Source organism: Macaca thibetana, chromosome 10, assembly GCF_024542745.1.
Source record: "Macaca thibetana thibetana isolate TM-01 chromosome 10, ASM2454274v1, whole genome shotgun sequence".
Lineage (NCBI taxonomy): Eukaryota > Metazoa > Chordata > Mammalia > Primates > Cercopithecidae > Macaca > Macaca thibetana.
This window is the reverse complement of record NC_065587.1, coordinates 70455725-70483271: the sequence shown is the minus strand read 5'-3', so window position 1 is coordinate 70483271 and position 27547 is coordinate 70455725. Positions and strand designations below refer to the sequence as shown.

The 27547-nt window shown below is 38.7% G+C and overlaps 1 protein-coding gene across 5 annotated transcripts in view; it reads left to right on the top strand.

The window, feature by feature from the left end:
- LOC126929096 (tyrosine-protein phosphatase non-receptor type substrate 1-like) overlaps window positions 1-8721 on the top strand; it is a 56571-nt gene extending 47850 nt beyond the window's left edge. For 4 of the 5 annotated variants that reach the window (XM_050745183.1, XM_050745184.1, XM_050745181.1 and 1 more), the window contains 3 exons: window positions 3736-4062; window positions 5085-5194; window positions 5820-8721. In XM_050745183.1, the coding sequence (XP_050601140.1) occupies window positions 3736-4062; window positions 5085-5191 (434 nt within the window). In that variant the 3' untranslated portion in view covers window positions 5192-5194; window positions 5820-8721. Of the gene's footprint in view, window positions 1-2353; window positions 4063-5084; window positions 5195-5819 lie in introns of those variants that run through there. The other variant, XM_050745186.1, reaches the window with a different exon arrangement.
- The last annotated feature ends 18826 nt before the right edge of the window (window positions 8722-27547 follow it).

Here is a 27547-nt window from a genome sequence, read left to right as displayed (position 1 = left end):
ACCCTTAAAGATAAGCAAGCACATCCCTCGTTTGATTGAGGCAAGAATTTAGTGAAATAATACCTGTAAAGTGCTTAAGACAGTGCCTTGCTCATACTAACTACTCAGAAGTGGCAATTGTTGTTGTTAATTGGTATTATTATTTACAGCACTTCTCAGAACTCACTTCTTTCATCTGTAAAATGGAGACAGGATATCTTCTGGGAATTCAATTTTATTATTATCATTATTTTATATGAAGAAGATTTGAAGGGCTTGGGAAACTAAATTCTAGGGCCTATGATGTCTTTAGATGGGTTGAACCAATGCTTGGCTGACACGAATTCCATGAGGTCATAAAGTATCATGCCTAGAAGAAATCTTAATGCTCATTGAATTGTTCTGACAACTGTAAAAGTCAGAGAAGGCAAGTGAGTGGTCCAAGCTTGCATAGCAGTAAAATTAATTCCTTGAAGGTATACTGGACTTTAAAATCTACAAAATATGTCTCTCTTCTTTTTCTCATTCACCAAATAGGGGGAGAAGTGTGCTATTAGGAAGTACACACATCTTATTACATGGAGGAAGATATTGGTAGTAATGTCTCAAACATTTACAGCTCACAGACAGGCACACTCGTGTGAATGGACTTTAATGTGTAGAACTGCCCTATACTGTTTGTGCCATTTGTGAGTTACAGAAGGAAACCGAGGCTCAAAGAAGTGAAGGCTGCTTAAGGTTATAAAGCTGGTGAGTGAGAAACCTTGGCGTGAATTCCAGCTTCCAACTCTGCTCTATTTACCAGTTATGGGATCTCCTGCAAGTTGCTTATGTTCTCCCATCCTCAGTATCTTTGTCTGTAAAATAGAGAAAGGATAGTTCAGGGAATCTTCCTTATCTGAGTATTTATTATGTAATTATCTGGAGCTAGGGCAATTGTGTTGAGAAGCAAAAGCTATAGAAAATACAGATTTTCAAAAATAATTGATTACATATAAAATTAGCTCACACTCCAAGCCCTTCCCTATTCAACACTGTATGCATCTCAGGGCTGTGCTTCCTCTCATGGAAATATCTTTGTGGCTGTCTTTATTTGAGTTCTCCTGAAAGCAAAGCCTGAACCCAGGACTTGGGGGCAGGTGGTTGGAGGGTGATGCTGAGAGGTTGGGATGGGGGCACGGGCAGGGAGAGAGATACTAGCTTTGCAGGGAGTCAGCCAAGAGAGTGAGTTATTGAGCTGGGTGCCCCTGTGGACCACTGGGGCCCAATGACGCTGGATACCCTCTAAAGAACTGGGTAGAATATGCCTGAGAATTGTCTCATGAAGGAGAGGTGGGGATGTGCCTACAGTGGGGAGGTGGCATTTCATGTTTACAGAGAGAAATCCGAGGCAGAGAAGAAGAAAGGGTTTTGGAAGCCCAAGGTGGGACTCAGTGTGAGTGGTACTGCTTGGCACCACTGCAGTGAGGTCAGACAGCTGGGAGAGGAGGCGTGGAGCCCAGAAACCCTCTGCTATAGGGTTGGTCTTGCCTTGATTGAAGTGTGGCAAACCTCACACTATCTTGTGCAAATTGAATCCATATTCATTGCAAAGTGCAATCTGAGATCTTGCAAAAGTTGTATTTCAAGAAGTTGAGGCAGGTGATATTGGGGAGCTGCAGGGATCACAGGCAAAGCCTTTGACTGTTAAAAATGGAATCATAATAATAAGAAAAAATTCATGATGCTAATGATGCTGTGGGCACTTCAAAAGAGAGCACTTCGATTAAAAGAGACCCCTATGAAAATCAATAGAACACTCAAATAATTTCAAATGATTTTTCAAAATTGGTCTTTAATGATTGTGTGAGATTTGAAATGAAGGATTTGTTGGTCCTATAGTATAAATCCTGAGAAAAAACCATGGCAGCTCCCGTCCACTCCTAACACTTATTATTCTAAGAGTTGGTGCCTCTTCGCAATTATATTCTATATTTGTCTGCAAATATACATTAAGTAAATTTTTTAAAATTTAAATGCTTTTCAAGATGACATTCCAACCAATTCCTTTTTTACAATTTCTATGAAATTGAGGCCTGATTTTGTATAGGCTTCTTCTAAGTGGCACCTTTTTTTTTTTTTTTTTTCCTGATACCAAGTAGCTTCAGTGTTTACATTATTTGGTTTTGTGAGAATTAAATAAGAAAATGCATGCACACTGCCTCAAACATTGACATTCAGGGGATGGGAGCAGTTGTCATCAGCTGTGCTCAGGCCTTTGTCCTCCCAACACTGGCCCGGACACCAGACAGCCAGGAAATCTCACTGGCGGTTGAAACGGGCCATCTCAGCCTCTTATCTGTTTTTATACTTTTTGGTCCTTGCCACCTTCTAGAACCCATGGCAGTTGTGTGGAGGCACCTTACCCTGCCCTCTTCTCCACGGGCACCACCCCAGTTACCAAGATTTCAACACCCGGAGTCCTCCATTCTCAGGCCTTGCTCTTTTCTTCGTGAGATCCCTGTGCTCTCCTGGTGTGCTGAAAGGGAAAGACTAAGTTCAGGTAACAAGCTCAGGGAGGGTGTCTGCCTCAGCTGCCATTAGCAACATCACTGATAAAATTTTACAAGTCTGGGTAGGTTGAGGATGAGAAAATAATATTTGGGAGTTGGATTTCTGTAACTCCTTCAAATTTCAGTACCAAAAGTTGCTTCCTCTACCCGAGACCAAGAGCTGAAATCTCTCTTAACTAGGCCCATGAGAGCTGATCTGACCTCAGAGAATTTCATAATTTTAGAGTCTTAGAAACAGAGGGAAAGTGACTGGCATAGGTCTCGCAGTTGGCTATGGTATCAGTGCAAGGACCAGAATCCGGATCAACCAACCCTTAGTTTAGTGTTAGAGCTGCATGGTGTTGTGTGTTCATAAGAAGTCTACTGAAATATTTAGTGTTTTATAAGATTTCACATTTGTCCAGTTTTCCTTATTGTGAATACATTCTATTGCATAGCTGAAAATCTGGTTGAAAAAATTCTAGAAGTCATGAGATCATAATTTTGGAAGCCTAGAATCATAAATGCTTATAGCCTTGTAGTTTGGGTGTTAGAATAGCATAAAGGTAAAACCTGCTGTCTCTGGTGTAAACCCACCTTTGCTATTTGTGCCCTCGGGCAAGTTATTTAACCTCTCTAATCTGAAGCTCCTTCCTATGTGCAATCTTAATATGTTGGCTTCTAAGACTTAGAGTCTGTGAATCTTCAAATCTTAAATGTATCTAGTCATAGAGCAAGTTAAATGATTTGTAGCTTCTTCAGTGGAATTCATACCTCATCTTTTCATCTTTAATGGCCAAAGTGAAAAAGAAAGATTAAATGGCTTTCATCAATCCCATCCAACCATCCACTCATCCATCCATCCATCCATCCATCCATCCATCCATCCATCCATCCATCCATCCATCCATTCACTCATCCATCCATCCATCTATCCATCCATCCACTCATCCATCCATCCATCCATCCACTCATCCATCCATCCATCCATCCATCCATCCATCCATCCATCCATCCATCCATCCAAGCATGCATTCACTCATGAATTTGCACTGTCATTCAATCATGCATTTCCTTATGTGTGCATTTGTTAACCAATACCTAAAATATTCCTCTGTGGCAGGCTCTGGTTAGGCCTAGGCAGATGACTTCATCCTCAAGGAGCTTTCAGGCACCTACAGATGGCTTCCCACAATAATTATTTGTTTTCTCTGGGCTTTGTCAGTTCCCCCTACAGTGACAGTGTTCCAGTCTTCCACCTCCTCCAGCTTGGTGGCCGTTACTTGCCTTGTGCAAAGATTCTATCCACAAAACGTGCACCTCACCTGGCTAGAGGATTGCCATACACTCAAAGGTGCTGAGCAACCCACATTCAAGAAGAATGATGATGGGTCCTACACCCTGGAAAACCTGCTGCTGGTGAATGCATCAGTGCGGGGGCCTGAGCGGGTGCTTACCTGCATGGTGGAACATGAGGGACAGCCTCCCAAACGGGCCAACCTCATACTGTCCACAAGAGCCCACACTGCTTATAAGCCCATTGGGAGCACAGGTAAGTTCATATCTTCTTCTATGAGCACCTGGGGTCACTTCTGTATCCTGAGTGGATTTCAGAAGGTACTGGGAGGAGGGAGAGCTTGATAATCAGTGAGATCTTATCCCACTTGAGAGTCTGCAATTCCTTAAATAACCAGAATGGTTTCTGGCCGGTGGATTCCTTTAAATCTGGCCATCCTGAAAGGTTCTTTAATTTCTGTGGAAAGAGTGATCTCCTGGCTCAATCTCCTTCAAAATTCCCAAGAGAGAGTTCAGCTTAGTGCACTCACTACTGGTGCTTCTGAGGTGGTTGTCAGCAAGGCTGTCTTGTTTAAAATATTTGTTTCAGTTATATGGAGGCGAGCTTGCCAGCACATAAAACCTGCTTGCATGATGTCTGCTTCAATGGTAGAATAGGCTTTTCGACTTGATTCTTGCACAGGCACTTCACCCCTGTGTGCTTCAGTCTGCTTACCTGTAGATAGTGTCTAAAAAAGGTTCCTAATTCATCGTCTTTATGAAGATTAAATGAATTAATACATGTAAACTTTACATACGGTCTACAATAAATGTCAGCTACTGATACCTATTATTTGAATTCAGATAAGATTATTTTAAAATTTAGTTTCCAGTAGTTGCAGCTTTGTAAACTTAGGCAGTTGAGTCAATTACCTTCCCATAACCTCAGTTTACTCATCTAGAAAATGGTGCTAATGATACCAAACTCTTAAGATTGTAGCAAAGTTATATTAAATGACCACAGGCCTTTGGGACATGGAGCTGATTCTATTATACTTAGGTTTGTGCCTCTAAAGCCTTGCACAGTGGCTGATATGTGTCAGATATTCAAATCAGCATTTGTTGAGCCAAATTCAAGGTAAGCCTTATAGGTCAAGGTCAACTCTTATTTCCAAGAGAGAACTACAGAATCAGGTGCCACCTGCAAGCTCTGGAACTTCTTGACTACATGACCTCAGAGAAGGCATTTAAACTCACAGAGCCCCCATGTGATGGCTCCTTCTATCCTTTGGCATTTAGGTCCAGAGATGCCTGCCCTTATCTTTGTGGTTTTCCTCCTGGGCCTCAAGGTGCTGCTGGTGATGAGTTTCACAGCGACCTACATCTGCAGGAGGTGGAACCTGTGACAGGTGAGCATAGGATGGGCCTTAGTCTTCAGGAGTGGGTGACAGGCTGGCAAGAGGCTTACAGGGCAAGCCCACAAAGTCACTGGGGCCCTCAAGAGTGATCCAGCCTCAAGGGAAGGTTGTGAACACTCTTTATTTTCTCCAGATGTTTTTTGGGATTCCCAGAGTCTCTCACCTCCATGCATTGTGTAGTGCCTTGGAGGTGGAAAGGTTTCAAATTCCATTCTTTGGGACCCTGGAGATGGGGGGAGGGGGGATCCAAGGTGTAGTAGTGGTATGAATGTTGAGACCCAAACTCCAGAGTCCCCCAATACACCGTTACATGTTTCGATTTTCATATGATATATTTTGGGGATGCATAAGGAAAGTATTGCTAAAATCAATGAATAGAACCTATTCAAGGGACTTGGAGGTTCTGACTAGTGGCAAAGATGAATGTGGATATGGGAGAGAGTTTAGAATCCAGAAAGTGGCATTGGGGTGTAATGAGTAGGGGCCTTACTTCTGATCTGTGCCACGAATCCAGACCAAGCAGAATACCTGCCATATAGTAGGTGCTCAATAAATATTTGTGAAATTAATACATGAATAAACAAACACATGAATGAATGATTTTTTTTCTCTACAGCCCCTGCATGCCCTGTGATACATTACTTCCAGCCTTCTCGAAGGGGTTCAAGCGGGGAGAAGCTGCAAGGACTTATAGGTCACTAAAGACCCCTTTATTCCGTCCCTGCCACCCCCATCGCGGACACGCTCCCTTCCGCACACCCTCCTGATGTTCCTTCCCTCAGAGCTTTGGAGCTGAGTCAGGGACGGATTTTCTTCATAAGGATTCCAGGGATGTCTTGACCCTCATGTACTGAGCTTCGAATTGGCCCTGCTTCCACCCAAGAGAATTAAGCTGATCATTCTACCCTGGTCATGAACAATCCTTAATTTTCAGAGCAGTTTTTACTTTTGTGCAGGGTTTTTGAAGATATGATTTCATTTGAACACACATATATTTTGAAATCACTGGTAAGTTGCATAAGCATTTTTCTCTTCTGAAATGTACAGAAAAAATACAAGCAATACCCAAGGACCTACCATCCTATCTTTTAAAAATAGTAACATTTGCCATTATGATCTTCAGTTCTTTAAAAAAAAAAAAACAAACAAAAAAACACTGTTCTGAATTTATCATTCTCAAGCATGATTTTATAACTTTATAACATATGTATAAATCCTTAAGCAATGTATAGTATTTTTACGTTTTTAACATTATATAAATGCTATGATACTGTACACAGCACTCTGGAACTTTATTTTTTATGCTTAACACAATTTGTGAGGTTTATTCCTGTTGATATGTGGAGCTACATTTTATTAATTTTGCACGGTTCTGTGGTCTTCTCTTGTAAGAATATGCCACAATTTATCAATTCTTCTCAAGACAGATTTTGAAGCTTCATTCAGTGTTTTGCTAGTACAACTTTGCAGCAAACATTCTTATATTTGTTTCCCTGGGCATGTGTGGGAGAGTCCGCCTTGTTCCTCTAGCTTGGTGCACAAAGCTGCAGTATTCGTATGATTTGGGAGCTTTTGTTATGTAAAAAAATTTCCAATTGTTGCTTAAGTTTTACTCTTTCCATTTATCTCGCTATGTCTGTCTCTCTCTCTCTCTCTCTCTCTCTCTCTGTGTGTGTGTATACATATATATATATAAAAAAAATATTTTTGAATGTTTATTGCATTTTTAAAATAGATACCTTTTAGGAAGTTAAAGAGTTAAGGAGTTTTCCTTTCTTCTATGCTGATATTAACATATTTTAAAATCAAACAAAAGCAAAGAAATCACCAGCAGACTCGAATTATAAGAAATACTAGTGGACACCCTACAGGCACAAAGAAAATGACACCAGGTATAAATCTGGATCCACACAAAAGAATGAAGAACAGAAAAAGTAAATAGATGCATAAATTTAAGACATTTAAACAAAACTCTATAGATGATAAGTGAATGTTTAAAACTAAAAATAATAATAATGCAATGTGGATGTTATGATAATAACGCATCAATATCATATAATACCTGAAACAATGGCACAAAGGCTGGGAGCGGGAATTGGATGTACACAGCCAGAGTATTCCTATACTATACATACAGTGGTATAAATATTGGGACTTCTTTTTCAGGATCACTGTATAATTTTATATTTTTCATGTTGTCTTTTATGCCATTTACAAACAGCTTTGTTTTTTTAATATAAACCTTGTGCGTTTTTATTAAATTTATCTTTTTAAAACTTAAATGTAAGATCTGGAATTACAAAAAGAAGAAAACTTGGGAAAAGCTCTTCTGGACACTGGCTGAGGCAAAGACGGAGTCTCACTCCATCGCCCAGGCTGGGGTGCAGTGGCGTGATCTCAGCTCACTGCAACCTCCACCTCCCAGGTTCTAGCAATTCTCCTGCCTCAGTCTCCCAAGGAGCTGGGATTACAGGCACGCACCACATCTCGCTATATTTTTCTGGTGGTGTGTGTGCACACGTGTGTGTATGCATTACAGATGGTAGGAATCTTATGTGTTTTACAGGTGGTAGGAATCTTATCTTTTTTCTAGAAGGATTAATTATCCAGCACTCCCTGATGTTCACTGCCACCTTTGCTGTATAGCGAGTGTCTATAAATCTGTCGTTCCTTTGATAAGCTCTTTGTTCCGCTGATCTACTTGTCTAGCTCTCTGTCAATACAGGCAAATTAAATTGTGCTTCACTTTACTGCACTTCACAGATACTGCGTTTTTCGCAAATTGACGGTTTGTGGCAACCCTGCATTGAGCAAGTCTACTGGTGCCATGTTTCCAACAGCATGTGCCCAATCCGTGTCTCTGTCACATTTTAGTAATTCTTGCAATATTTCAAATTATAATAATTATTATATCTGATATCTGTGATTAGTGATATTTGATGTTATTATTGTAACGGTTTTGTGGCTCCACGAACCACGTCCTTATGAAACAGCACACTTGATGGAAAAATGTCTTGTATGTTCTCACTGCTCCACCTACTGGTCGTTCCCCCATCTTGCTCCCTCTCCTCAGGCCTCCCCACTTACCCTGAGGCACAGGAAGACACAATAACCCGAAATTAGGCCAATTAATAACCCCGCAACCGCCTCTAAGTGCTCAAGTGAAAGCGAGAGTTGCAAATCTCTCACTTTAAATCAAATCTAGAAATGATGAAGCTTAGTAAAAAAAGGCTTGCCCAAAGCTGAGACAGGCTGAAAGCTAGGCTTCTTGCACCAAACACGCAGCCAGCTGTGAATGCAAAGGAAAAGTTTTTGAAAGAAATTAAAAATACTACTCCAGTGAGCACATGAATGATAAGAAAGCAACACAAACTTATTGGTGATGTGGAGAAAATTTCAGTGGTCTCGATAGATGATGGAACTAACCACAACATTCTCCTGCAATATCTCCAAGGTATGCTTGTATTTGACTTAGCATAGCTCTACAGTAAGTTTTGATATCTTTTGGGAAAATCATTTCACCCTTTCTTTTTTTTTTTTTTTTAAATTTATTTATTATTATTATACTTTAAGTTGTAGGGTACATGTGCATAACGTGCAGGTTTGTTACATATGTATACTTGTGCCATGTTGGTGTGCTGCACCCATCAACTCGTCATTTACATCAGGTATAACTCCCAATGCAATCCCTCCCCCCTCCCCCCTCCCCATGATAGGCCCCGGTGTGTGATGTTCCCCTTCCTGAGTCATTTCACCCTTTCTTATCCAAAACTGTTGTGACTATTCTTGGCCCAAATGCATTTTAGACTCACTTTATCAAGTTTCATGAAAAATCCTTTTAGATTTATTATTTGATTCCACGGAATTCATATATTATTTTGGAGACATTTACATTTTTCCAGTATTGAGCCTTCCCATTTATGGGCGTAGTATACCTCTATTTATTTAGGTTTTCTTTTATGAAGTTCAGTTTACAATTTTACAGTTTTTTTCTCTATAATGGTCTTATTCATCGTTAGTTAGAGACAGCTTCAATATTTTCTAGTTTATGGAATCCTTAAAATTTATTATTACTTTTTTCAGTGGTTGTTGACTACTGAATAGGATCGCAATTGAGTTTTGACCATCAATTTTATAGCTGGAAAGCTTATGAAATTCTCTTACTAGTGCTAATAGTATGGATATTCTTTCTATATTTAACTCCCCCCCTTTTTTTTAGATGGAGTCTTGCTTTGTTGCCCAGGCTGGAGTGCAGTGGTGTGATCTTGGCTCACTGAAACCTCAGCCTCCCAGGTTCAAGCGATTCTCCTGTCTCAGCCTCCCAAGTAGTTGGGATTACAAGCGCATGCCACCACACCAGGAGACAGGGTTCCACTGTGTTGGCCAGGCTGGTAGTGAACTCCTGACCTCTAGTGATCTACCATTCTCACCTCCCAAAGTGCTGGGATTACAGGTGTGAGCCACCGCACCTGGCCTTTATGTGTAACTCCTATAACATGCATCTAATGATCTAAATTAGTGTTTATCTTTGTCAAAGTTACATGTACACACTATTTAAGAGTCAAATAGTTATATAAGTTTTACATACAAAAATTGGAGTCTCCTTAACATCCAACCATGTTCTATCTCCCAGAAGCAAGTATTCTCAACTTTTAATGGATTATCTTAGATTGTTACTGCCATATCTCATATAACATGTTTATATCACCACTTCTTCATTTTTCAGTAATAGGCATTATTTTTGACCTCCCATGATTGCAGATGGTAATATAATGCTTCATCATTGCTGATTTAATGCCACGCATGAACACTTTCTATTCCCCATCAACTGAATATGATTATATAGTAATTTGGGATACTTTAAGAGTCAATGTCTATATTGTAATGTGTTTGGATATTCCTTTCCTTCCTTTTTCTTTCTTCCTTTTCTCTCTCTTTTTTCTTCTCTCTCTCTCTCTCTTTCTTTCTTTCTTTCTTTCTTTCTTGAGATGGAGTCTCACTCTGTCGCCCAGGCTACAGTGCAATGGCATGATCTTGGCTCACTGCAACATCTGACCCCTGGGTTTAAGCAATTCTCCTGCCTCAGCCTCCCTAGTAGCTGGAATTATAGGCATGCACCACCACGGCCGGCTAATTTTTGTATTTTTAGTAGAGATGGAGTTTCACCATGTTGGCCAGGCTGGTCTCAAACTCCTGACCTCAAAAGATCCACCCACCTTGGCTTCCCAAAGTGCTGGGATTACAGACGTGAACCTCCCTGCCCAGCTGAACATTATTTCCAGCTGAGTCTGGTAATATTCCCAGCTTTTGCTTATGTTCAGTCTCTCCTGTGTATGTTTGTGTAATCAACACTATAGTCAAAATACAGACAATTCCATAACCATAAAGGTCTCCCTGGTGCTACCTCATTATAGTGATACCCACCGTCACCATACTAAGTCTGGCAAATGCTAATCTCTTCTATATCTCCATATTTTGACAATGTTATGTAAATGGGATCATACAGTATGCAACATTTTGAGTTTGAGTTTTTCACTCAACATAATGCCTTTGCGATCCTTACAAGTTGTTGCATATATAAATAATTTATTTTTTTATTGCTGAGTGGTATTTTATTGTATGAATGCATACTGTTTGTTAGCCATTCACTTGTAAGACAAATTTGTCTTACACTGGTTGTTTCTAGGGTTTTGCTGTTACAAAGAAATCTGCTACAAACATTTGTGCACAGTTTTTTGTGTGTAAATAAGTTTTCATTTTTTCTGGGACAAATGCAAGGGAGTGCAATTGCTGGTTCATTTGTATAGCGAGTGTATGCTTAGTTCTTTTTAAGAAGTTGACAACCAGTTTTATAGAGTGGGTGTATTGTTTTACATTCCCACTTGCAATGCATTAGATATTCAGTTTCTCCGCATCCTAGCCAGCATTTGTTATTGTCACTATGTTTTACTATAACTGTTCTGTTAGGTACATAGTAATAATATCTCACTATGATCTTAATTTGCATTTTCCTGATGGTTAGTGATGTAAGCATCTTTTCATGTATTTATTTTCTATCTGTATATCCTTTTTGGTAAAGTGTCTCTTTATGTCTTTCACCCATTGTGATATTGTGAAACATATATTTGGTCTTCAACCCTGTTTCCTGCCAAACAACTCCTAAAATCCTTAGACTCTCCAAAGAGATGTCTTTTTGTGTCCTAATGAATTGACTGATGGCTGGGAGCACCTACGTAGCTTCAGGATGGGGACTGGTCACCTGAAAGACCAATTTTTACAGACAGACAGGGAATCTGAAGAGTAAGCTGATCAAATGATTTAATCAATCTTGCCTACATAATGAAGCTTCTGTAAAAACCCAAAAGGACTGGATTCAGAGAGCTTCTGGACAGCTGAACACATGCAAGTTCCTGAAAAGTGCTGCACCTGCGGAGGTCATGGAAGCTCCGTGTCCCTTCCCCGTTCCTGTCCCTATGCATCTCTTCATCTATATCCTTTATAATAAACCGGTACACTCAGTGTTTCCTTGAGTTCTGTGGGCCACTCTAGCAAATTAATTAAACCCAAGGAAGAGGTCATGAGATCTCTGATTTATAGTCAATGAGTCAGAAGCACATTCCTTGCAATTGGCATTGAAAGTGGGGAGAAGTTCCATGGGACTGAGTGCTCATCACCGTGGTATCTGATGTTACCTCCAGATAGATAGCATCAGATTAGAATTGGATTGAGGACAACCAGCTGGTGTCTGCTGCAGAATTGATTGCTTGCTTGTTCAGGGGTAGAAGAAATCTCCCACATTTGGTCACAGAAGTCTTCTGTGTTGATTGTTGCTGTATGAGTGCAGAGGAAAAACAGTTTGAGTTTTCCCACCTTTAGCCACTTGTAATGGAAGTTTTTGTCTTGTTTTGTTGTTTGTAACTGTTGAGTTTTGAGAGCGATATCCTAGATTTGAACCCTTTGTCAGATGTGTGGTTTGCAATATTTTCGCCTGGTCAGTAGCTTTGTTTTCATCCTTAACATGGTATTTTGGAGAGTGAAAGTTTTAAATTTTGATGAAATCCAATTTATCAATTTTTAAAATTGATCATGCTTTTGATGTAAGGTCTAAGAATCTGTCATCGGGCCGGGCATGGTGGCTCACGCCTGTAATCCCAGCACTTTGGGAGGCCGAGGTGGGTGGATCACGAGGTCAGGGGTTTGAGACCAGCTTGACCAACATGGTGAAACCGCATCTCTACTAAAAATACAAAAATTAGCTTGGCGTGGCGGTGGGCACCTGTAATCCCAGCTACTCAGGAGACTGAGGCAGGAGAATTGCTTGAACCCGGGAGGTGGAGGTTGCAGTGAGCCGAGATAGTGCCACTGCATTCCAGCCTGGGCAAAAGAGCGAGACTCCATCCAAAAAAAAAAAAAAAAGAATCTGTCATCAAGCCCTAGATCCTGAAGATTTTCTCCTAAATGTTTTGTAGTTTTATGTTTTATCTTTGAACCTATGATCTATTTTGAGATGATTTTTGTGTAAGGTATGGTATGAGGTTTAGGTTGAGGTTCATTTTTTGTTTATGTATATCCAGCACCTTTTGTTGAAAAGACTTTTTCACTTGCGGAATCAATCTTTCCTCCATTGAACTGTTTTTGCCACTTTGAAAAATCAACTGTCTGTACTTGTATGGGGCTGTTTCCAGGTTTTCTATTCTGTACTATTGATCTATGTGTCTGTTCCTCCACCAATATCACGAAGTTTTGATTACTACATCTTTGTCATGTCTTAAAATCAGGTACATTGATTCCTTCCATTTTATTCTGTTTTGACTTTTTTAGTTCTCTTTTTTACCCTTTGTTCATATAAATTTAAAAATAGTCCTATGTATATTTACAAAAATATGTCTAGAAATCTGACAGAAATTGTGTTAAACCTATATATCAGTTTGGATATAATTGACATTTTTATTATGCTGAGGCTCCCAGTCCATGGATACAGCATGTCTCCCTGTGATGGTTAATTTTAGGTGTCAACTTGTTGAGTTAAGGGATAGCCAGATAGCTGGCAAAACTTTATTTCTGGGTGTGTCTCTGAGGATGTTTCTGGAAGAGACTGGTGTTCGAATCAGTGGACTGAGTAAGGAAGATCTGCCCTCTTCTAGTGAGGATGGGCAACATTCAATCAGTTAAGAGCTTGGATAGAACAAAAAGGCAGAGGAAAGGTGAATTCGCTCTTTCTTCTGGAGCTGGGACACCAATCTTCTGCCCTTGGATATCAGAACTCCAGGTTATCTGGCCACTGGACTCCAAGACTTATACAAGTGCTATGAGATTCCCCAGTCCCAATCTCTACCTCTGTAAGAGTCTGAGGCCTTCAGCCTCTGACGGACAGATATGCCAGCAGCTCTCCTGGTTCTCAAATGCGGGCTGAGCCACTCCACCAGCCTCTCAGTTTCTCCAACTTGCAGACAGCATATCGTGGAACCTCTTGGCCTCCATGATCTCACATGAGTCAATTCCCATAGTAAATCCCGCCTCATCCATCTATTGATATACATATCAATAGATATATATAAATCACATCTCATCCATCTATTGATATATATATATCCTATTGGTTCTGTTTCTCTGGAGAATGCTGACTAATACATTCCTCTTTATTTGAATCTTCTTTGATTTCTTTCATCAGTGTTTGCAATTTTCAGCATGCAAGTCTTATACGTGTTTTGTTAAATTTGTACCTATTTCATTTTTGAGCAATTTAAATGGTATTATATTTTAAATTTTGGTTTTCATGGGTTTATTGCTAGTATATAGAATTAAAGTTAACTTGGCTGGGCGTGGTGGCTCATGCCTGTAATCCAAGAACTTTGGGAGGCCAAGGCGGCTGGATTACCTGAGGTCAGGAGATTGAGACCAGCCTGGCCAACATGGTGAAACCCCGTCTCTGCTAAAAATACAAAAATCAGTTGGGCATGGTGGCATGCACCCGTAGTCCCAGTTACTCGGGAGACTGAGGCTGGAGAATCGCTTGAACCCAGGAGTCGGAGGTTGTGGTGAGCCAAGATCGTACCACTGCACTCCAACCTGGGTGACAGAGCAAAACTCCATCTGAAAAAAAAGAATTAAAGTTAACTTTTTGCATGTTGATCATATAGTCTGTCACCATTCTGAACTCATTTATCAGTTCTAAGAGTCTCTTCTGTGGATTCTGTAGAATTTCCCATGAAGGCTGTTATGCCATCTACAAATAGAGACAGTTTTATTTCTTTCTTTCTGATATGTATGCCCTTTATTTCCTTTTCTAGCCTTATTGCCCTGGCTAGGACTTCCAGTGCTATACTCAATAAAAGTGGTGAGAGAGGAAGAAACACTGTGACTGAGAAGTCATGGTGAGGCCAGGGCCTGTCACTACCACTGCTGCCGCCGAACATCAGAGAAAGTCAAAAGGAACTTCAAGCGCCAAACACTGAGCCTTATCTAAAAGCCAAAAATAATTGCCCAAATCTACCCAAAAGAATGTTATCAATCATGCTATTTTGCCTGTTAAAGCGTAAGGCCCATCAGCATTAAGCTCCAGGCCAGACCAGACAATACAAGGTCCCAGAAGCCTAAGTTGGAGCCACTAAAACTGGGCAGAAGGCTGATTTCAGGATGTGTTTCTTCTAATACAAACCGTAAGCCTCCAGCGGTAGTTGACAGCGGCACAAAGCTGGATCATTCACCATGGAAGAACTGTCAAGAAAACTCATGGGGTCACTTAATGCACAAGATTTGAAGACTACAAAGCAGCAGTTAACATATCAAGGAATGCTAAGTGTACAGACTCCATAGGAAATACCTGCACTGAAAATTAATCTTTGGTTAGCTTTCTGAAAGAGATTAATGAAGAGAATTTGCCTCATACCTTGTCAGACCCTGAGAGGAAGCCAGATTCTCAATTATGTACCATAAAGAAGTTAAAGAATAACTTTCGTAATTGAACCAAGAGCAATTTGGTTCCTAAACAAGCCGTGGGCAGATATTGAGTGACTAGTGCTGCCATGAAAGACAGAGTTAATAAACAATTTGTTAGAGAAACACAAGTCAAGTTTCTATCAGTAAAGCCATAGCAACTCTCTCAAGGAGATCTTGCAAGACTGGGAGAAAAGACCCCAAAACAGTTCCCTTTGTCTTTGTTCAGACCCTTAGTAGGACTCAAGCATTAAAAAAAATAATAATAAAATAAAAAAATTAATGGTCGAGGGTACAAAGGTTAATAGGGTTAATTAAAAACCATGGATAAGTTAGTGAACAGGAAGTAAAACATATCAAAAACAAGACATACTCCAGTTTGTTTCAGGGAGGATATAGTAACAGACATTTAAACATTAAGCAAAATCAGCAGTCCATTCAACCTTGTTTTGGGCCTTGGTCATGTGCACTGCAAAAATCAAAAGCCACAAGCCAGAGGCCTAGTTTGACAGTTGGCAGCTAAAATTCAGTCATTCTCAGCATTCATGGCATAAGAGCAAATGGAACTAATGGGAACAAATGCCACAACAGCTTACAACACAAAGCACAGGCGTTGGACTTCCAGTTGAAAAAGGCTCTTCCATTTTCTAAACAAGAGAGCTCCCCAAACTCAAGCTGGTGACACAATCATGAAGCGAAAAGGAGTCTCAAAAGGGACCCAAATGAATCCAAATACTGAAAAGAAGACAATAGCAGAGGATCAAAGGAAACAACTGGAAGAATAACAGAAATCAAAGGGGAAAATCTGTTAGTGGTCTCCTATAACACGTAAAACACAAAGAAAAATAATAGAGAAAATAAATATGCTGGAAGAGCACTGAAAAAGAAGAGGAAGAAAAGAAAGAACAGCTTCAACTGCTCAATAAAACTAATAACACTCTGACAGAATATGTGCTCATTGAAAGGGGTGTGGTTTTTAATGAAATATTTGCCATATTGTCCAGTATTCCTGAGGTCAAAGAACTGCTAAATTCTGGTTCTACAAAGCAAAGTTGTTAGCCAGTAAAGGCACCTACGATGCTATTGGGCTATATGAAAAGGCCATTAAAAAGGGGGCAATACCAACACAAGTGTTACAGGAAGTTGTTCTTAATATTTTGCAAGATCCAAACAAAACTGTGGAAGGAATTACCTCTTTTTAGTTGCTAAGACTGATATGACATCAACAGAAGAGTTGGCCAAGAAGATGGAATCTGGAAAGTCTTGTTCCTTTCCAAAACACAAACAAAAAACAAAGCAACAGGTTACAGCAACACTCCCAATAATGAAGGCATAACAGGATAATCATCCTGGTATCAAATTGTAGATCGCTCTAACCCTGGAATCAGTGAAGTGGCAGAATTGCAAGACATGGAACTTATCACTCCTGTATGGTATTCGGTGGAGATGAAACAAGCAGTATCCAACTAGCTGGAAAGGCTGCAGGAATGCAGTTTAGTAGTGACTTCCCTTGACGAGCTATTAGGAGTGAAAGAAACACAGCATTTTATATTTTATAAAAGTGAGATTTGCCTGTAACATTAGAGTTTCAAATCCTTGAATCATAATTTCTGGAGGCTTTTTTTTTTTTTTAAGGTGTTTTAGACCCTCTGAGCTAAGAAATGCCCTTGTTCAAGTGACCTGGAAAAGAATGTATAATAGGGAGGCATAATGGATGCAGAAGGTTATGTATGGCCTCTCAGGATTTCAAGTAATTCACTTGGCTTACTCAGGTTTTCTATACCCACAGGAAAGTCTTTGGTATATGTGTTTAAGACCCATAGTTTGCCACAGTTTTAGAGCGTACATAAATTTCAAACTATTGAGAATGAATTTATCCCATAAGTACGGTAAAAATTTGTACTTTGTTGATGTACTTTAACCCCAACATAGTTCTTTTTTATATTAGAAGGCTGGTGCCACAGTATGATGGTCTTTCCTTTCGCATCCACCTTAGCAGGGAGGGTAAGTCCTTTCAGGGTGGAAGAACTGAGCTTTCACGCTGGCTTGCGAGGCTAGATGGGACATAACAGACCACCTGGTTCAAATTTCCTCACTTGCAGATTAATTTGTACTAGGTTTGTCTTTGCTCAGAGCCTGCAAATGACATTTATGTATGATCTTTGATTTCTGTCACAGTATCCCTGTAGATGAAGCGTAATCCTTTCTGTGCCAGGTCTCCTGGAATGAAATGCAATCTTGAATTGGGGTGGTCATCTGGCTCTTTTGGTTTATATTCAAACCTAATTTTGCATTTAGTATTCAGAAATGCTCAAAGTAAAAACAAAAGGGGCAAGAGAGAGAGATGAGGAGGAGAAAGGGGTGAGGACACTGCTTCTTCATTTCAGTGCTTTGATCTGCCAGGGGACAGTGGCCTGAGAAGGCAATGCAAGTCCTGGAGACTGTTATAAGTTCTTTTATCTGAGCAACTGCTCTACGAAAGGTAAAATCAGAGTCATCATAGTAATATAATATATAGAAAACCCTGGTCAACATATTTTAAATTTTAACTTTGTGAATATTTAAGTATTATCCTTTAAACAATCATTAGCATTTTGTTTATTCTTGCTTTTAAAAAAAGAGTGATGAGAGAAAACATTCTTGTCTCTATCCTACCTAGGGAGAAAGACTTCAATCTTTCATCATTAAGTACGTTAGCTGTAGCATTTTGTTTTTGTAGATGTTCTTTCTTTAAAAAAATTTTAGTTGACACATAATAATTATATATATTTATGGTGCACAGAGTGATATTTTGAAATATGCATATGAAGTATAATGATCAAATTAGGGTAATTAGGATATCCAGCATTTCAAACATTTATCATTTCTTTGTGTTGGGAACATTCAAAATTCCTTCTACTAGCTTTTTAAAAAATGCAATAACTTATAGTTTACCATATGCACCCTACAGTGCTGCGGAACATCAGAACTCATTTTTCATATCTAGCTGAAATTTGTAACCATTCACAAACTTTTCTGTATCCTCCCTACCCCTCTGCCCTTCCAGCCTCTGATAACTGTAACTCTCTACTTCTATGGGCTCCTTTTTTTTTTTTTTAAGCTCCCACATATAAGTAAGGACACGTGGTATTTGTCTTTCTGTGCCTGACTTATTTTACTTAACAATGTCCTCCAGGCTCATCTATGTTGCTACAAATGACAGGATTTCTTTCTTTTTTTTTTTTTTAATGGCTGAGTAGTATTCTATTGTGCATATAATACCATATTTTTTAATTCATTCATCTGTTGATGAACATTTAGGTTGATTCCACACCTTTACAATAGTGAATAGTGCTGCAATAAACATGAGCATCCCTTTGAGAAACTGATTTCCTTTCCTTTGGATAAATACCCAGTAGTAGGATTCCTGGATTGTATGGTAGTTCTATTTTTAGTTTTTACAGAAGTCTTTATACTACTTTCAATAATGGTTCTACTAGTTTACATTCCCACCAACAGTGTATAAGAATTTCCCTTTCTTCACATCCTTGCTAGCATTTGTTATTTTTTGTCTTTTTGATAATAACCAATCTTAGCTGGGGGGAGATAATCTCATTGTGGTTTTGACTTGCATTTCCTCATGATCAGTGATGTTGAACATCTTTTCCTATATTTGTTGCCCATTTATTTGTATGCCTTCTTTTGAGAAATGTCTAGTTAGATAATTTGCCCACTTTTAAATTCGGTTATTTGTTTTTTGGTTAAGTTGTTTGAGTTCTTTGTGTATTCTGAATATCAGTCCCTTGTTGGGTGAATAGTTTGCAAACTTTTCTCCCATTCTGCAAGTTGTCTCCTCACTCTGCTGATTGTTTTCGTTGCTGTGCAGTAGTTTTTTAGTTTGATATAGTCCTATTTGTCTGTTTTGTTGCCTTGTTGCCTGTGCTTTTGAAGTCTTAGCCATAAAATCTATGGCTATAACAATGCCCTGAAGCAGTTCCTCTATATTTTCTTCTAGTAGTTTTGCAGCTTCAGGTCTTACATTTAAGTCTTTAATCCATTTTCAGTTGATTGTTGTGTATGGTAAGAGACAAAGGTCTAGTTTCATTCTTCAGCATATGGATATCCAATTATTCTGGCACCATTTATTGAGAAGATATCCTTTCTCTGATATATGTTTTAGGTGCCTTTGTTGAATGTCAGATGAATGCACAGATTTGTCTCTGGGTTTTCTATTCTGTTTCATTAGCTTATGTGTCTATATGCCAGTACCATGCTGTCTTGGTAACTGCAGCTTTATAGTATGTTTTGAAGTAAGGTAGTGTGATATCTCTAGCTTTGATTTTTTGCTCAGCATTGCTTTGGCTATGTGGGATCTTTTGTGGTTCCATACAAATTTTAGGATTTTTTTTTTCTATGTCTGTGAAGAATGTCATTGGTATTTTGATAGGCATTGCATTGAATCTGTGGATTGTTTTGGGTAGTATGATCATTTTAACAATATCAGCTCTTACAATCCATGAGCATGGGATGTTCTTCCACTATTTTGTGTTCTCTTAAATTTCTTTCATCAGTATTTTGTAGTTTTTATTGTGGAGGTCTTTCACCTCCTTGGTTAAATGTATTCCTAGATATTTTATTTTATTTTTATAGCTATTGAAAATGTGATTGCTTTTTAAATGTGTTCTTCAGCTATTTATTGTTGATGTATAAAATACTACTAATTTTAATGTTGATTTTGCATCCTGCGACTTTACTGAATTTGTTTATTAGTTCTAAGAGATTTTTTGGTGGAGTCTCTAGTTTTTTTCTATATATAAGATCATGTCATCTGCAAAGAGGGACAATTTGACTTTTTCTTTTCCAGTTTGGATCGTTTATTTCTTTCTTCTTCTTGATCATTCTGATTAGGACTTCCACTACTATACTGAATAGGAGTGGTCAAAGTAGGCATCTTTGCCTTGTTCCAGTGCATAGAGAAAGAAAGGCTCTTGGTTTTCTCCATTCAGTAGCTGTGGGTTTGTTATATATGGTTTTTATTATGTTGAGATATGTTCTTTCTGTGCCTAATTTGTTGAGAGTCAGCTTTTATTTTGAAGGGATACTGAATTTTATTAAATCCTTTTTTCTGCATCTATTGAGATGATCACATGTTTTTTGTCTTTCATTCTGCTGCTATGATGTATCACATTTATTAATTTGTGTGTGTTGAACCATCCTTGCATCCCTAGGATAAATTTTATTTGATCAAGATGTATTATCTTTTTGAGTGTTATTGGATTGGCTTACTAGTATTTTGCTGAGGATTTTTGCATCTATGTTAATCAGGGATATTGCCTGTAGTTTTCTTTTTTGTTGTTTCCTTGTCTGGTTTTGGTATCAGGGTAATGCTGGTCTCATAGAACGAGTTAGGAAAAATTCCCCTTTCAATTTTTTTTGAGCAGTTTATGAAGAATTAATGTTAATTTGTTATAAGTTTGGTAGGATTTAGCAGTAAAGCTGTTTGGTCCTGGGCTTTTCTTTGTTGGGAGAGTTTTTTATTACTGGTTCAATCTTGTTACTCGTTACTGGTATGTTCAGATTTTCTGTTCCTTTCTGGTTCAATCTTGGTGTGTTGTATATGTCCAGGCATTTATCTATTTCGTCTAGGTTTCCAATTTGTTATCATATAATTGTTCATAATAGTCTATGATGATCCTTTGTATTTCTGTGGTATCAGTTGTAATGTCTCCTTTTTCATTTGAGGATCCAGTCTCACTCCCCTACATATGGCTTGCCAATTATCCCAGCACCATATGTTGAATAGGGTATCCTTTCTCTACTTATGTGTTTTTGTTTGCTATGTCAAAGATCAGTTGGCTGTAAGTATTTGGCTTTATTTCTGGGGTCTCTATTCTGTTACATTGGTCTATGTGTTTATTTTTATACCAGTACCATGACCATTTTACCTCTTTTATGTTTTTTGACTTAAAGTCTATTTTGCCTAATATAAATAGAGCTACTCCTACCTGCTTTTGGTTTCTATTTGTGTAAAATATATTTTTTCATCCCATCAGTTTCAATCTATGTGTCTTTACAGGTGAAGTGAATTTCTTGTAAGCAGCCTGTAGTTGTGTCTTATCTTTTTTATCCATTCAGCTAGTCTGTGTCTTTTAACTGGATATGTAAACTGTTTACATTCAAGGTTGTTATTGATAGGTGAGGATGTACTCCTGTCATTTTCTTATTAGTTTTTGATTGACTTGTACATCCTTTGTTTTTTCTTCCTTTCTTATTGGTTACTTTTGTGATTTGGTGGTTTTCTGTAGTGACAACATTTTATTTCTTTCTTTTGTTTTTTCATTTATATGCTCTACCAGTGATGTTTATACTTTTGTGTGTTTTCATGATGGTAGACATCTTCCTTTAACTTCCAAATGTAGAATTCCCTTAAGTAGCTTGGGTCTTGAGAGGTAAGTGAGATCCAGTGTGAATTTTCTCCCTGAAACAATGTAGTCACATGAACTCCAGGCAGCTCCCATACTAGGCTTATGGCCTGTAAGGGCCAAGAGGTTCTCCTGTGGCTAACATTATAGGTGTCCACGGTAAGAATGTGCATCACCGTGAATCTCTTGCTTACCATTTTCCCACAATGGGGAGTTCTTCCTGGAACTGAGCTGATCCCAGCCAGGCCAACTGCTCTCTTCCCTTTCCTTCAGTGCCTCAGAGGGTTCCTGTCACTTCTCTGATGAATTCCAATATTTTCTTTTAGACACTCTATTCAATATGTGGTTGTCCATTCTCTGTTTTGATCTTTCTTTGTGAAAGAGGTGAGTGTTGGGCATCTCTAGTCAGCCATGATGTCTCCTTGGTAGATGTTATTTATCACGTTGAGAAAGTTCCTCTATAATATCTAGCTTTCTGAGTTTTTAATCATGAAAGGGTGTAGAATTTTGTCAAATGTTTTTTCTAATAACTTAATAGAGTCATCTGATTTTTCTTCTTTAGCCTGTTATTGCAATGAACTATACTGACAGATTTTCAAACATAGAATCAGCCATGCATCCTCATTCTGCTCGTTTGGGGTTTATTTTGCTATTTTTTCCTAGGTTTTTATTTTATTTTATTTTTTTGACACGGAGTCTTGCTCTGTCACCTAGGCTGCAGTGCAGTGGCATGATCTCAGCTCACTGCAACCTCTGCTTCCTGGATTCAAGTGATTCTCCTGTCTCAGCCTCCCAAGTAGCTGGGACTACAGGCACCCACCAGCACGCGCAGCTAATTTTTGTATTTTTAGTAGAGATGAGGCTTCACCATGTTGGCCAGGCTGGTCTCAAACTCCTGATCTCAAATGATCTGCCCACCTCCAAAAGTGCTAAGATTACAAGTGTGAGCCACCGTGCCCAGCCTCTTTCTAGCTTTTAAAGGTGTGAGCTTCGATTATTGATTTGAAATCTTTTTTCTTAATGTAAGAATTTAGAGATTGAAATTTCCCTCTCAGCATTTCTTTAGCTGTATCTCACATATTTATTTGTGTGTGTGTGTGTGTGTGTGTGTGTGTGTGTGTATCTAGATCACAAGAAATTTGAGAATAAATAATACACTGCTAAATAACCGAAAGGCTTTTGTGCAGACACATTTATTTTTATTTCTCTTGGGTATTCTCTAGGAGTGTAATTGCTGGATCATATGGTAATTCTATGTTTAAACACCTGAGGAACTGCCAGATTATTTTCCAAAGCAAAAATACCATTTTAAGTTTCCACTACCATATAAGGGTATCTCATTGTGGTTTTATTTGCATTTTCCTGATTATTCATGACATGGAGGATCTTTTCATATGTTTTTGTAGAAATATCTACTTAGATACTTTCTCTTTTTGAAAATTGAGTTATTTGTATTTTTATTACTGAGTTGTAAATGATTATCTATCTATCTATCTATCTATCTATCTATCTATCTATCAATCATCCATACCAGTTCTTTCTCAGATATTATAATTTGGAATATTTTCTCCCATTCTGTGAGGTATTTTTTTTACTTTATTATCCAAGGTCATGAAGATTTATCCCTACATTTTCTTTTAAAAGATTTATAGTTTTAGCTCTTGCATTTAAATCTTTGATCCACTTTGAGTTAAATTATTTATATTGTATATGTATGTGGCTATCCAGTTGTCCCAGAATCATGTTGAAGAGACTATTCTTTCATCATCGAATGGTCCTAGCATGCTTGTTGAAACTCAGTTGACCACAGATGTGTGGATTTGTTTCTTGACTCTCAATTATATTCCATTGATGGGTACGTCTATTTTTATCAGTACTGAATTTTCCTGGTTACTATTGCTTCATAGTTAAGTATTCCTTTGGATATACCCAATAATGAGATTGCTGGGTCAAATGCTAATTCAATTTTAAGTTCTTTGAGAAATTGCCAGACTACTTTCCATAATGGCTGAACTAATTCCCACTAGCAGCATATAAGTATTCCCTTTTCTCCACAACCTTCCTAGCATCTATTTTTTTTAACCTTTTTAATAGCTGATTTATCAATATCTGATTGATGTGAGATGGTATCTCATTGTGGTTTTGATTTGCATTTCTCTAATGTTTAGTGACGATGAGTATTTTTTCATATGCTTGTTGACTATGTGTATACCTTCTTCTGAAAATTGTCCATGTCCTTTGCCTACATTTTCATGGGGTTGTTTGTTTTTTGCTTGTTAATTTGTTAGTTTTTGTAGATCCTTGATATTAGGCCTTTGTCAGATGCATAGTGTGCTAATATTTTCTCCCATTCTGTAAGTTGTCTGTTTACTCTCTTGATAGTCTCTTCTGCTGTGCAAAAGCTCTTTAGTTTAATTAGGTTCCATTTGTCAATTTTTATTTTTGTTGTAGTTTCTTCTGGAGTCTTCATGATGAAATATTTACCAGGCCCTATATCCAGAATGGTATTTTCTAGGTTATCTTCCAGGGTTTTTATAGTTTATAGTTTTAGATTTTACATTTACGTCTTTAATACATCTTAAGTTGATTTTTGTACGTAATGTAAGGAAGAGGTCCAGTTTCAATCTTCTGCATATGGCCTGCCAATTATCCCTTACTAGGCAGTTTTTGTATGAGTTTGAGTCAATCTAGTTATTAGTTATTAGATGAACAGTACCCTAAGTTTGGGTACTGTTAATGCTGCGTTTACTTTCAATGCACCCAGGCTTCTAATTCCTCTGTCACCTTGTGTTCTGGATGGACTTGTTTGCAGGAGATTTTTCTCAATGGGTGCTTTGCCCTCTGCTTTAGGTCTTTCCTTTGCATCTCCCCTTTGTCCTTCTTTGTATCTCCCCTTTATCAGTAGTAGACTGCTGTTACTTATTACTCAGGACCTGTTAACCTGGTTGGGGCAGGGTGTGTGTGCGCAGGGAGCTCTGTTGTTACGATTCAGTCACAGTCTTAGTCACTATGGTCCAGGGTTGCGGAAGTGGAGGCCTCTCAGTGGTCCTTCCCTTGGGCATCTCAGTAGGAGATCTCTAATGGTTTAGGCCCAGGACATTTTTTTATCCTTTCCCCAGTGGTACAAAAGGATTTTCTTTCTGCTCCTTTATCTGAGGAAAAGCAGATTTGCTGTTCTTTCTAGCTGCTTAATGTTTTGTTCCATATGGGAGACAGATGTGAAGGGTCTGGGTGGGGCTTTGGGCTTTTTCCAACAGTAGCTGTTGCCCACGTCCCCTAGGTCTGTACCATGAAGGAACCTTTCTCTGAACTCTTATCCTGATCCAACCTTTCTGAGAATCCAGTAAAGTCTGTGGAGAAGAGCCTGCATGTACATGTAAATTTCTTTTATGTCCATGGCTCTCTGGGGTTCTATATTCTCATGTTAGCCCACACATAGTCACTTTAGCAATTTGGCAAAAAAACTTTGAATTTTTCTTACCAGTTTATTTGGTGTCCAGCCTCTGCCCCAGGGAGGCATTTGCTCAAGGCTCACGTCTTCTTGGAGGCATCTGTTTTCCTTTAGATTTCAGATTAGCCAATTGTCCTGCAACTTCAGCTCTGTGATCAGTTCAAGAAAAGATTTTATTTTGTAGATTATACAACTTTAAATTTTTGTTGTAAGAGTGGAGATGACACTCTTTCTGAATTTTATCATCCTAAGCAGAAGCTGAATTTCCCTGGATGTATTTTTAATATAGAGCTCATAGGATTTGCTAATCTATAGAGTGAGAGAGACAGAGAAGTCAGGGATGTTCCCAAGATTTTGAGCCTAAGAGACTGGAATAATACATTGCCGTCAAGTGTGTTAGAAAAAGCAGCACATGGAGCACCTTTGAATGGGGAGATCAGGAGTTTAATTTTGAATATGTTGAGTTTTAGGGCTGTAATTGGAAACCCTATTGTCTCTCATAATACTTCTGTTTCTGAGTGTGATGCTTAAAAACCTTCTCTGTTCTTCAAAGCTTCCACCTTTAGATAAATAGCATATTTTCTAAAGGAAAGGCTCCCTGCACTTCCAACAGGATTGCGAATGAATAATAAGGGTCTCTCCCATCTCAAGAAGGAAGAATAATGAGGACCTTCAGACATGCATTCATGAAGGTGGCACATGTTTCTAAGGACAGGAGTCTGGTTTCTTGAATATTTCCTCAAGAAGATAAGTTGCTATGCGAATAATGAAATTTTGTTAGAAGCAAGTATTTCTATTGTCTTCACAAGTTGAGAAGGTCAAGGACAGTTGAGCCCATGGCAAATACCTTCAGGACCTTAGACCACTTAAGCAGAACATGGGAAGAGGCTGCAAAAACAAGTTGTGCCTGCATTAGCAACCACCCACCTCCAACCTACATAAGTAGTTGAAAAGTACAGAGAAGCAGGGAAAGGAAAGATCTTTGGAAGGAGTTGTTAAGGGCTGTAGCAATTTTCCTAACATCCTCAGGGTTAGGAGTAAGGGGGAAGCACCTGAAACCAAGCAAGAGAATGTTCAGACAACACTTCAGAGATTTTGACACTTATGCCAAGGGTTTGGGAGAGCAGAAGGGTTTGTACTAGAAGCTGTCGCTCCAATGGCCTAAGGAAGAAAAACAAAGAAAGAGGCAGGGCTGCACTGGGGGCAGCTGCACTTCCTCCAGTGGTGGGAAGTTCAGAATTCATTTGTAGAAGTTTCATGTCATTACACATGACTCTCCTATAAATACTGAGAGTCTCCATCAGCCAGCACAGTTTTCTGTGATGTCTGGCCACATCCCAGTCACTTCAAGGAGTCTGATCCATGTCGTAACAAATATCCCAGTGAAGGGCAAAATACAGCTTAGTTCATGATTTTTGCAAGTGAGAATGGAGTAAAAGCTAATCAGATCCAAGGTTTGGTTATCATTTGAACTCAACATTATGTTCTTGTCAACTGAAAAAAGAAAAGAAACTGATAAAAGACAACTGATAGAAGAAAAAGAATTTAGGCATACATCTTGCCCAAGCAGAACTAGTTTGGAAGGCTTTCAGGGAAAAGGCTTCTTAGAAGCATGAGACCAGAATGGGGAGCACTTGTGTATACATTTCCACTTAAGTTTTTCCATTTTCCTTCTCTAATATCTTCTTTTGTATAATAATTGCTTCTCTTTATAGGCACAGACTCAGAGATTAGTCATTACCTTGGACTTAAACTTTGTTTTTTTTCAAATGTATACACTTATAGGTTACTACCATTTTTCAGTGGCCTGAGGAAATCTACTATTTTGAAGTAAAGTAACATCATAGAGTATTTTATGTATCTTCATTGTCTTTTACTGGCTTGATGAAGCCAGTCACGGCCCCAACACACTCTTATTTTTTTTCCTTAAGCAGATGAAAGGAAAGTTGCCCTTATTTTTTCTAGAAATCTATCTTCTTCTGACATGTTGGAGGGCTTATGTATTTTGTTTTATTCTTGTTCAAAGTCTTTAGCTTAAGCTATGTCAAGGCTGTCTATAGCAGCTGACTTCTGCTTTCTGCTGGGTCTTCAATTGCTGTTCCTCCTGCCACAAAAGAATGGTTGCTGTTGCTACTTTAGAAAGTGAAGTTATTTGCCTTTTCAGATAAAATAAAGACAGCCCTGAGGAGACTGCAGAATCTTTTCACATGGTGAATATAATAGGAAGAAAGGAAGTGAGGGAGGGAGAAAAAAAAGAAAGGTGGGAAGGAAGGAAGGAAGAAAGGAAGGAAGGACAGAGAAAAAAGAAAGGAAGGAAGGAAGGGAAAGAAAGAGAAAGGGAAGGAAAGAAAGAAAGAAGAAAGAAAGAGACAGAAAAGAGAGAGGGAGGGAGGGAAAGAAAGAAAGAAAATGAAGGAAGGAAGGGAAAGAGAAAGGGAAAAAGAAAGAAGGAAAGAGAGAAGGAAAGGAAAGAGAAAGACAAAGAAAGAGAAAGAAAGAGAAAATAAAAAAATAGAACTCTCTGTCTGATAGAACTAGACACTGCTCAAGGAGGCC